Source organism: Acanthaster planci, linkage group LG02, assembly GCF_054643075.1.
Source record: "Acanthaster planci isolate LZ-2023a linkage group LG02, COTS_SCS, whole genome shotgun sequence".
NCBI classification, from domain to species: domain Eukaryota; kingdom Metazoa; phylum Echinodermata; class Asteroidea; order Valvatida; family Acanthasteridae; genus Acanthaster; species Acanthaster planci.
Window position 1 is genome coordinate 32,755,048 of NC_141778.1, and position 12,427 is coordinate 32,767,474.

General features: G+C 41.0%; 1 protein-coding gene across 1 annotated transcript; it reads right to left on the reverse strand.

The window, feature by feature from the left end:
• On the reverse strand, positions 1-9,395 carry LOC110976974 (vacuolar protein-sorting-associated protein 36-like). The gene is made up of 13 exons (XM_022230713.2): positions 9,176-9,395; positions 7,325-7,393; positions 6,892-6,962; positions 6,363-6,477; positions 5,400-5,474; positions 5,037-5,120; positions 4,723-4,755; positions 4,155-4,232; positions 3,313-3,447; positions 3,067-3,132; positions 2,548-2,697; positions 1,554-1,630; positions 1-1,127 (listed from the first exon to the last, which is right to left on the reverse strand). Exons 1-13 carry the CDS (start codon positions 9,269-9,271, stop codon positions 1,028-1,030), a joined length of 1,149 nt encoding a protein of 382 aa, XP_022086405.2. The 5' UTR covers positions 9,272-9,395; the 3' UTR covers positions 1-1,027.
• Positions 9,396-12,427: the final 3,032 nt, after the last annotated feature.

The following is a 12,427-nucleotide window of genomic DNA, read 5'->3' on the forward strand; positions in this document are numbered from 1 at the left end:
TAAATTGAACATGATATATTTTATTTGTCCACAAAGCCAAAACTCCACATCTCTTTGGTTATCACAATTTCCAACATGATCCTTGGAGAGTTGGGGGACATGTCTCAGTATGAAATGCACCGGCCATAGTTACATGCCTCTGAAGCTTCTTGCTGTCTTTCCCCACTGGAATGTCCAACCCAAGATATGGGCAAACTTCAAGTGATAATCCCTGACCATACCCTGATGTGCATAGGTTGGGTGCACTAAGCCGGTTGTTCACCATGATTGTGACTGATTTCCCTCCCCACGGCTTGGAAAATGTAACCAGCCCCCTACATAAGCAGGTGGGGCAGTGTCTGAGGGGAGAACAGAAAGCTGCCCAGCTGATTAAAACGGGATTGTTTCTTAAAAAAAAGATTCCACCTCATTGATGTAGCACTGTTTTGACTAAATTCAAATCTGAATTAATCTTTTTTAAAACTCCTTGTACCACAGGCCTTTCCTTTGTTTTATTAACTGGATCCAGTCCACACTGAAACTTTATCGGGCTAATCATGGACATCTTTATGAGACAAACCTTTCAGGAGAAAGCTTGCTTGTAGTTTGTTGGTAAAAAGTATTTATCTGCTTTTGATGACAACCAGTACGTTTGGCTGACAAAAGTGCACAGTGATAATAAGTTATATGAGACAATGACTAAACAGAGTCCTAGGACTGAGTTTAGAGAAAGGGGCCTAAAGAGTGCATGATTAAAAGTACCTAGAGTTAGACATCAGACCGACTGCACATCCATTGGATTACAGTAGATGCACAACTTATATTGGGAGCTTAAATTATAAAGACTTCTCACATCACTAACAGACAGGCTATTGGCCACACAGCCCCAGTGTTCATATTTGGTTTTTTCTACTTTCTAAGAAACAATACCAGTGTTTTCAATGCAGGGGTTGATATGCCACACACAGCCATTTTTCATATAAACAGATTTAAGAGCTGCAAAGAACCACTGCCAGATAATCACCAGTCAAAAACGCAAGTGGAAAGATCATCTGGTCGGCGGATTGAGAAACAGGTTTGGAAAGAATCGGATCCCCTCGACAGATTCATCCCGGCATGCTTGTCCGGCCTCCTCGGTGGCCAACAACCTGCAAATCCAACCAATGAAGGGGAATGTATGCTTCAATCAACATTTGGACTGAACCATCATCAAAGGAACATAGACTGAGAAGGAACACGAGTAAAAAAATAATGCGATTTGTTTTGATCTTTAATTCATGTACCAAAGAATCTAGTTTTGACATCATTTTTCTTGCAGATGAAAAGTATGAGGCTAATTCTGACAAATAAGTGAATTTGCAAACAATAAACAATTCTCGTTAGTGGCCTTGGTCACACTACGGTGTTCACGGACTTTGCAAACTTGGCAAGAATATAAACGGGACATAACCTGGCTGCTTCCACTATGGTGTTCTTCCCTTTCACTTCAATAACTTTGTTAAAAACTACATGGGCAATTCAGTAATTCTCAAATGTTTCTACCAACACCGTATGGTCATCATAACAAACCTCACCTTCCTTTAGCCAGTAGAATGGAGATGCCGGCACTTTGGGAAAGCTCATCTGGGCTCAGAGATGTCTTTTCTCCGAGCTGAAAGAAGTCGAAAGTTTTACATTAGTAAAAATGTGTATTGGGTTTAAAGGTACAGTCCATCATTTGCAGTTATCCAAAAAGTAACTGACAAAATTATTACTGAAAAGCATACTTGATTTAAAGATAGTTATGGGACTAAATTCCTTGTGAAATTATTCTTTCTAAGAGGCTATCATTTTGAAGATAACAATGAAAGGAGGCCTTTTCCCGTGATGCATCTAAAGATGCATTTTTGGAAAGCCACCATTAGAAGCTTGCGCATGTGTTTTGCCATGACAAACATATGCGATTCTTTAATCCGTCAATTCAGTGTGTGACATTGTGTAGCTGCATTCAACTGAGTGTAAGAATGTGCCCCAGACACTGAATTTGAGTAGAATTTAAAATGTCACCCGGCAACTTTTGATGTGACATCATAATCCGACAATATTTTTTTTCTCAAATATACAGTATTCACTGAGCTGAAACTTCTTCACGTTTGTTCTTAGGCTCCCTTCTTTAGATTTTGAGTAATTTTGTTGCCATAATAAAGGAACATAATGCACAAATGGCAAATGATGGACTGTACCTTCAAAATGTTGGGGGAAAAGGGGCAGGTTTTCTGAATGTGGGAAATAGTATTTCATCGATGTGAACTAAGAGAGCTTCAAGTCCACTTTCAATTTGTTTTTGAATGAAGATTAAAATATCCAAACTGAAAGTTATTAGAGTTTAAAAGCAATTACAACATACTGCATGACAAGAACAGGTGTTTATAGTTCATGTCTAAATGAATAAAAACTGACAACCACGTATGATCATTTAGTACTTTACATAGCTTTAACCTTACAAGCAACAATCACTGTATATACGTTTGTAGATGGGACCAGGTTTTATGACATTGCGCTCAAAAGAGGCTGAGGCTTTGCTCTTACCAGTTCAGCTGTCTGTCTGATGATGGCTTCCTCTCCCTTGGAGATCAGTTCAATCACCATGACACCACTGCTAAAAACCCGCAGCCTGAGGGGCAGCCTAAGGGCCTCAAACTGCTGGCAGGCGGCAACCAGATCATCGGGAGAAAGCAGCTGTCGGCAAAGACAAGCAAAAGCACTCTAGTACCTCTTTTGTATGTAGGAGAGGTCTGCTGTCAGTATGTCTCCATGTATTTCCAACAGAGCAAAGACATAGACCTAGTTCTGGACCACAGATTTGGATGCTGCCCAAGTCATAAAATGTGGAACCTCCGAAATGGCTAGTTCGAAAAGGGGAAAACATTAAATAAAAGCTGAAAACTTTGAATGTCTGAATAAACATTATTCTGTATGTGATTATATTTGGAAAAGGTAAACATTCTTCTGAAGCTTCTGCGTAAGGAAAATACCTGTGTAAATAGTAAAGTAACTTACTGTACCTTACTCAAAATATTCCCCTCCTTATCAAATCTGGAATCTCACCTCCATTCCCCGTGCTCTGTTGATTCTGCAGTACACATCAGACAATGCCATCATTCCACCACTCTCCTACAGAATTTGCAAAACAAGGCAGACCCTTGATGAAGATTTCACTGCAAACAAGTTGCCATCGCACAGCCGTTTCATATTTTCAAGAACTGGAGCAAGAAGAGAAGATGGGGGCAACCGACAGGGTGGGCACTAGATGGGTCAAACAGGAGAAAAATGATGGCGAGGGACTGATCTTACCTCTATTGGTTTGGTTAGTACATCTGCCAGCTGCTTAGCTAGTTCCTCATGGTATTTGGTACCTGTGCCGTGGGTCTCTCTGGTGACAGGGTTGGCTATGCCCAAGCTCAACAGGTAAGACTTGAATTGTACTGTCTGCACATTGAAAAGACATGTTGCCTTTGTCATCAATGGCTGCACCACAGTTCAAATGCAAATGACGAGGTTTAGGAGGACTTTAAAATAACTGCAGAGGTTAAAAGCATGTCCTTAGTTTCTCATGCTCCTTGTTAAGAGGAAGAACGTTACTTGGAATCACAACAGTGGCTGCCCGATATCTGCCTGTCGAATATACCCTTTTGCCATTTTTTTACTGTTATTATTGGGGCGGGGCTAATCATCCTTACTCGCAGCCCGTAGGCTGAATTGCGAAGAACGCAGCTACAACATGGTCGTGCCGAATATCTGCTTGGGTGCCATAGGCAGCCAGCAGATGACTCAAATTGACCATGAAGCACAGCCCGAGATGGTAAATGCTGGTTTTTTGCAGAGGGTGGTAAACCGGAGAACCAACAGAAAAACCCTCGTGGCACAGGAGACAATCAACAAACGACTCTACCCACATACGGCAGGGCAGGGAATCGAACCCCGGACCACAGTGGTGAGAGGCGAATACTTTACACACAAGCCACCCTGCCACCCCACTCCATTTACCGGAAATTTTGTCTCTTCTGGGATCGGCAAATATCCTTTAGAAGTGTCTGGCTCTTTTCATGCTACAGAACTGCTAGCGATGAAACACCAAAATACCAATCACGACACACAAATGAACATCATGTGTGATTCACACGTGAAAGAGTTACCTCATCCTCAGTGATATTTCCTTGCTTGTCTTTGATCTTGTTGGCTATTGTTCGGGACAAATCAACCATTTCCTTAGCCTGCATAAAAAATAAAGAAATGTGGATTTCAAAATGACTGCACTGGGTGACACAAACCACTTTAATTCTAACCTCAGGGGTAAAATTACAATTTTAATAGAATCTTGACCAGTAGGTGACGTCAGGGTTAATAAATAGGTTTAAGAGCAAACTATGTTAACCCTAACAGTCCTCAGTCCTCCAACAGGTGAAGGATTGAGGAGTGTTAGGGTCCTCAGTCCTCCAACAGGTGAAGGATTGAGGAGTGTTAGGGTCCTCAGTCCTCCAACAGGTGAAGGATTGAGGAGTGTTAGGGTTAAATAGCTGTATTTTTGCTCTGCTTTACATTACTAGCAGTTGCTGTGAAATAGAATGCTTTTCTAGAATAACAGGTTCGTGGTTCAAATCTATTGCCAGTTACCTCTTAATTTTCTCAGAGACAAAAATGCAAAGACTCACCCTTTATTAACAAGAACTTTGTACAGATGTTTTCAAAACTGCATGAACTCACCTTTGTCATTAACTTGTTTAGGTCTTCAAAGGCCTAGAAGGAAGAACAATACAATTCTTGTAAAGAAGTGCTCGCAAAATATTCCAAATACTTCCATTAAACCCGCAATTTCTCTCATGTCTGAAAAAAACCCGGTCTTTATCCTACACTATCAAGCTGTGGTAGGATAAGGAACACACACCAAGAACATTGTTGTCCAACTAGAGGTCCCTGTATTTTACCAAAAGCTTTAATTCAACTTTCAAAGACTGTGTAAATCATGCCTTGGTATTTACGTCAAATGAACATGGATCTACATTTTTTGCCATACATACCTTGGATATGTTTTCATCGGTGTCCCTCCACTTTTTCTCAAGGTTCCTCTCGATGCCAACGATACCAGCATGGATCGCTCTAGGCTGTTCCATACATTAAAGTAATTGACAGTATTTATAAATCTACACAGTACAAAATAAAACATGATGAAGCTATATAAGGCTGGAAGCATGTATTGCCGGTTTCATGTACTACCAAATTCTTAGCATAAAATGCTAAACAAACAACTGATTAGGTGCTTTAAAAAGATGCATCAACAATAAAAGAGGGAAATTCTAGTGACAAAGTTCTGTTTAGGGATAACAGATGATTTTGTCAATGAAAATGTACCATATAATCGGTGAATGTTACTAAGCACCAACCTTTCCAGCGGCTTTTGGTGCGGGCATGTATTCCCAACGCTTTCTGGACAGTTCCTCGGTGAGGCATCTGAAAAACTACACGATAATGATCACAGTGACAATCTAACAAAATATCACCACCATCGATGCTTCTAAAAGTTGTTGTTCGTTACATTTTTCTTTGCTTCTGTGATCAACTTGAATGAACAGGATCTGACAATCAAAATCTAAAAAAATGTGATAATATTCAAGTTCCCAATTTTCTATACATACGCATTTTAGATAACAGAGGCTTTGTGTGGTAGCCATCTTGCAAGGCAGTTCTTTTGTTCTACAGGTAAACCTCGTTTTTGCATACCCTGTGGAACAAAAGCTTTAGCCTGCAAGATGGCAGCCATGCAAACCCTCTTTTGGCAAATAATTTGTGACTACATTGAGTGTGTTCTAATGATACTTATGCCTGAAATACATTCTCTTGCCACCTCATCCGTCAGTCAAACTTTCTGTGTGGATATCTGATGAACAAAACCATTCTTTACCATGACTGTTAAATCTCCTTTCAGTCGGCAGCTACAGCAAGTTCAAGCAACGACTAAAGCTAACTACAGTTTGACAAACACTGCCTGAACCATGGATGGTTTGGACTATCTAGTTGACCATCTGGAACCAGATCCTGGAGCACGGTCGCACTGCTGGTTAATCAACAATGGCCAATATACTATACATCAGTACAGAGGGAACCATTCACATGAAAATAACTGTGCAAGATGTCATTGACTAAGTATGTCACAAGAGTTGGTGTCAGGCATCTAAATGTAAGTAATGACCAGGTTTTATGAAGTAGATTGACCAGGGACCTTTGGGTGTAACTGTATTGCGCATGCGCATTGTTTAAAATGTAATTGACAGATGGTTGAACATAGTTTGCGCTCGAACCTGTCCTGCCATTTTTTTCTTGAGACATCCAAGCTGAGGACCACATACCTCTGTCTCGCCTGCCTCCTTGAAAGTGAGTTGGATGTAGGAATGACCACTCATCATGACCGGGCCTGGGGGCTTGTCAGGTGGGGAAGGGTACAGATGACAGGCTATCTGAGGGCTGCAATATAAAAATATATTGCTGGACCCTTACAATTTGAAGCCACAGGTTCTAAACCATCGAGCTTGCAAATAACAGGGGCAAGAGAAAATAACTTCTCTAATGACACTGCAAAATTTCCAGCATTAGCATATTACAAGATGTTTATTTGAGGAAATCCTTCACCTTGATCCCACCGTTATTCTATTCTCAACCTGCTGCAAAAAATGTTATACAGATTTACAATGATAAAATGGTTACAATGAACAAATACCTAGATGTGAATTTCACATAAAAGTTGCAGGAAAAATGTCTGGTTAAAAAGGGACTAAAATATGGCTAGGAATTAGTTACATTCCAAGCTTGTCTCACCTCTTGAATTCCTTTTCCAGTCATCGATTCTTAGAAACATTCTCGTGACACTCCTGCACCTACCTCTTTCCTCTACCTTGAGGGACTTCTTCGGCATACACCACCAGAGACAAAGGTAAGCATATAATTGTGGTCTGCAAGAACAATTATTATATTTCTACAGTTCTAAAAATCGGAAAACAAAGAAAAAAATAAGAAAACAAAAGAATGGGAATTATCTTGATGCTAGTTACCTGCGTCTGTTTCCCTAAGAGTGATGGATGTTTTTGCTGAGACACCCATGGGTATTGGGTTCTTCCACAGTGGCATGGTTCTGAAACAAACCTGACATTTTGCTCTTTGGTCAACTGGAGCTGACTAGTTGGAAATCTAGTAAAAACTCCATTCGTTTTTCAGATTTATGTCACAGTAAAAGAAACTATTCCATGGTGTTCCTTTTTGAGTTTCACCTCTGATAAAGCGTTACGTACATGTACATCACACTTGTGTGTTTTACCTGTTGAACTGAGTTTGTCCATATCATGCGATGGGTTGTTAGCGTGATGATGCCTCGGTCAAAAGCAGTCTGAAGAACAAACAAACAAACAACACTTTACACAGTGCCATATCCTCCACTGACAAGCTGCTGTCTGTGCATTAAAACACAAATGAAGTACGACTAGTTTATCATGTGTGGCCGTTCCAGCTGTGTGGTCGCACATGTACACATGTATATTGTACACTCTAAAAGATTAAGAAAATTGCAGCAGATGTAACTTTTGAAGCCTTTATGGCAGAAGGTATCGGTGAATACGTGATCTGTCATAAATGGGTTCCACAAGGTTTAGTTGTGGTCCCCTAAATGTTTACATGACATGCGGTTTAAATAAATATATATTGTCTTGACCATCACATATTTCCAAGAGCACCAGCTGTGGAGATTTACATGTAGGCAGGAAGTTTAACCACAGTAATGTCCAATCCTCTCTGCTCCTGGGCAAATAGGGAAGCAACTTTGCTCTGTGGATTGCTCTCATGAAAGAATGTGAATCATAAAAATACAACTTTCAAGAAATTTCAACTGCTAAGTAGTTTTTTCAGAAAATACTGTTTCAAAGCCTTGGGTGGTCAGATTTTATGGGAGAATCAAGGACACATATGAACAAGTAAGAAGGTTGCAGTCCAGTAACTAGGCCCAAAAGTACTTGCACAGACCAAATAATGAATCTGCTGTCAAATTCTCTGGTATTGGGCATATTATGTAGACTGGATGGCTTGTAAACAAGGACAGAAGCTATGAGTGGAATACCAGCTTTTTTTCGTGAAAATACTGGACAAAACGGAGGCTTCCAAACTGCTCTAGTTTGCAATGGAATGTTGAATGGCTATGGTACTAGTACTTTGGACTGGTTGCTGTCTATGTTTATGCACCAGTCCGCACCACTGACGGTCAGGCACCAAACCACAATCTAGCGACGCCGCCAGACTATGCATACGCCGCTCGTTTGTGCAACGATGACGTAATTTTTGAACTATTTTTAGATCATGGTTCGCAGATGACATCGATCTTATTGGCCAAAACCTTCAATACAAATTGCTCTGATTGATCAGATTTACAGGAAACATGCTACCCAAGATCTAAATGAAACTTTCCTTTCATTTGGTATCCTTAAAAACGGATCAAGGAGATTTTTCGGTTGAAATTTTCACTGGATGTGTTGAATTTGGTGGGCCAGCGAGTTCAATTCTGAAAATGAAAACGTTTATGCGAATAAAGTAAAGTTTTGCCAAGGTTTACTTTATAAATGAAAATGCTACCATTAAAAATTGCCATCGATTCACCGTGGCAAATTTTATGCTTACCGTGGCAATTTTCCAAAATAACGATCAAAAACAATTTTACCATAGACTCCAATGGTAACGGCAATGATGGCCATGTTATTGTTGTTTGCCGGCATTTCAAATCTCGTTATTTTACCAAAATCGTGCAGGATAGACATCAGACCCCACAGTTCTGGGGGTAGGGGTGACCATCACGAAACGGATCTTCAAATGTCATCAGTTAAACATGTGAAACCGCCAATCATGCCAATGCCAAAAATTGAAAGGAAAATGAAAGATTAGGAAATAAGCTTCCAATTCGATGTGTGTCTTCACAGTCTTGAACACCTGAGATTGGGGTTTTTATCACTGTTGTCAATGTACAGCATGCAGCAGGCAGTTTATGACATATGTATTTCATACATATATTTTTCTACGACACAGGTACTGTAGTGGTCCCTCCCATCCCCCCTGGTGGTAGTCATCAAGTACTACTGCGAGTGCACTGCCTCCATGGACTCCATTAATCAACAAAACTGCCTCGAACCTTGTCTGATCCATCGTGAAGTCGTACTCCATGCTGCTGCTTCACTTGTGTCTCTCCCTGCAGCATGTTTCCAGTGCCCCATTCGAATCTGTCCATGATGTTTCAGCACTTTTCTCCGACCAAGGAGGGAGGCTAAGGAGGTGGCACAGCGCTGTCACTGCACTTGCTAGGTGCTAATCTACCGTATCCGCTAGACACCAAGCTGAAATTGGCACGAAATTCGGGCCGGATTTTCGGCTAGCCTGATTTTCGGCTGGACGCTATTTTTACGGCTGCAAGCAACCCTTCACGTAACCGGCTAGAAATTCTACGGAGGCCGATCACGGCATAGCAGAAAGAGCCCATAAACGTCCACAAACAAATTACAGACAAAAAGTAATGTTTAAATAAACCCTTCGCCGGAATATATCTTAGCTATGAAACAACGTGAACAACTGAGATTTTTTTTCACTGACAGGAAATACAGACGGAATGTGTACGAAAAAACACAAAGCCTTCATGCAAAATGGATGAGGGCGCAAGTACACACAACGATGGCCCCAAAATAATGCCTTCGCGAACGGGTTCGCAATTTGTATACTGTCAATTTCTCTTCTATTAAGGAAGTTGGAGGCACACAAACTCGGTGATTTCTAAAGAAGCATGGAATTTAATGGCAGAAATATAAAATATTGCCGGAAACTATTTAGAAAGTGTGAAATGCGAAAAAGCAAAAATCGAAATTGCCCTATAATATTGATTTCAGGAGTCAACGCACCCGATTAGGAACACAGACGGGGAAAATCGCTTTCTGGGCTGATGTCCGTTTTCAAACGAGTTTTTGTACCGTCCTAGATTTCAAAAAAGTGTGATCTGCCCACAGGCGTTCTCAGCTGATTTGTATCAACAGTCTCTGACACGTCGTTGCGCCAGCATGCAGATAACATTAAGGTTTTGTCAGTTTAAATTCAATGGGTTGATAGGGAGGAAGGTCTAGTGTATGAGCTTCCCAGATAGAAAGTTGTGCATTTTTGTATGTGAGTAGGAAGATAATACCTGTCCAGTCTCCTTCAATGCAACGACTGCTTATTGAGTATTGGTAATGTCTGTCAACACGTAATTCGCCCGCCACCCTGTACTGTGCTGTGGTGGGAAACACTAATCTAATGGACCAGCTGTGTTGACATGCGTTACCTATCTTCTATCATGGCCTTGGAGGAGACCGCTGTTGATTTGTAAGTCATGACAAATGAAACTTCAAATTTCATGAAACTCACCTATACACTTTCCTTCCCCCTTGGTACCCCCAACAGTGCATGAAAACTTAAAGTAATCAATTTTTCTGTCCATGTTGTTGTCCCCCACTGTATTATATACATATTAAAACACATTAGCCACAGGCCCTTTTGATGTTGCTGAAAAACATGCGTTGTCCTGTTAAATCTTATTCATTGCAGCAAGCTTGTTGTAACAATTAGGACAGTCCGACAAAATAATCATAATTAACTGATCATTCTTAGAAGTTTGCTCGCAAGAGTAACATACCGGTATATCCGTTGTTATTTACTTAGCCACAGAGAAAACTGCTAATATCAACAAAACAGTCGGGAAAAAATCATGGTGGCGAACAATGTTCACTTCACTTAACCCCTAAACGCGACATTGTACCTTACAAACGCGAGTCAACAGTATAAGTAATTAATTAACAGAATTACAAGGGGACACTCCAAAATAAATAAACGAGCCCTTGCGTCGCCGGGTGGCAGCTAAACTTCCGATCTACCAAATACACCACAGTACATGGTGGCAGGCAGACATTACCAATAGGCAGTCGTTGCATTGAAGGAGACTGGACAGCCATTATCCTCCTACTCACATACAAAAATGCACAACTTTCTATCTGGGAAGCTCATACACTGGACCTTCTTCCCTATCAACCCCATTGAATTTAAACTGACAAAACCATAATGTTATCTGCATGCTGGCGCAACGACGTGTCAGAGACTGTTGATACAAATCAGCTGAGAACGCCTATGGGCAGATCACACTTTTTTGAAATCTAGGACGGTACAAAAACTCGTTTGAAAACGGACATCAGCCCAGAAAGCGATTTTCCCCGTCTGTGTTCCTAATCGGGTGCGTTGACTCCTGAAATCAATTGGGCTGAGACAGCCTGTTGGCCGAATCATTCGGGGCGCTAATTAAGTGTGCCCAGGGGTCCCCCTACACATTCCTCAAGAGAAAATCACACTTTTTTGAAATCTAGGACGGTACAAAATCGTTTGAAAACGGACATCAGCCCAGAAACCAATTTTTCCCGTCTGTGTTCCTAATCGGGTGCGTTGACTCCTGAAATCAATTGGGCTGAGACAGCCTGTTGGCCGAATCATTCGGGGCGCTAATTAAGTGTGCCCAGGGGTCCCCCCTACACATTCCTCAAGAGAAAATCACACTTTTTTGAAATCTAGGACGGTACAAAATCGTTTGAAAACGGACATCAGCCCAGAAACCGATTTTTCCCGTCTGTGTTCCTAATCGGGTGCGCTGACTCCTGAAATCAATATTATAGGGCAATTTCGATTTTTGCTTTTTCGCATTTCACACTTTCTAAATAGGTTCCGGCAATATTTTATATTTCTGCCATTAAATTCCATGCTTCTTTAGAAATCACCGAGTTTGTGTGCCTCCAACTTCCTTAATAGAAGAGAAATTGACAGTATACAAATTGCGAACCCGTTCGCGAAGGCATTATTTTGGGGCCATCGTTGTCTGTACTTGCGCCCTCATCCATTTTGCATGAAGGCTTTGTGTTTTTTCGTACACATTCCGTCTGTATTTCCTGTTAGTGAAAAAAAATCTCAGTTGTTCACGTTGTTTCATAGCTAAGATATATTCCGGCGAAGGGTTTATTTAAACATTACTTTTTGTCTGTAATTTGTTTGTGGACGTTTATGTGCTCTTTCTGCTATGCCGTGATCGGCCTCCGTAGAATTTCTAGCCGGTTACGTGAAGGGTTGCTTGCAGCCGTAAAAATAGCGTCCAGCCGAAAATCAGGCTAGCCGAAAATCCGGCCCGAATTTCGTGCCAATTTCAGCTTGGTCCGCTAGACCTGCTGTAAAAGATTTTTCATTCATTATTATTTTGAAGCCCGCCCTCAACGTGTGCGCGAATAACATGTATCGTGAAAAATTCCTACGATGTGTTGGGGACCGTTGTGTGCCACTCTATTCGCGTGAATAAAATTAAAAACAAGTAAACGTCATTCATTTACAT

Bases quoted from the DNA above. Each gene is read 5' to 3' on its own strand.
- LOC110976974 (XM_022230713.2), bottom strand. From the start codon at position 9,271: ATGGACAGATTCGAATGGGGCACTGGAAACATGCTGCAGGGAGAGACA. The intron at 7,394-9,175 runs GTTCGAGGCAGT...TTTGTTCTTCAG, and splicing joins TTCACGATGGATCAGACAAG to ACTGCTTTTGACCGAGGCAT. The intron at 4,756-5,036 runs GTATGTATGGCA...TCTTCCTTCTAG, and splicing joins CCGATGAAAACATATCCAAG to GCCTTTGAAGACCTAAACAA.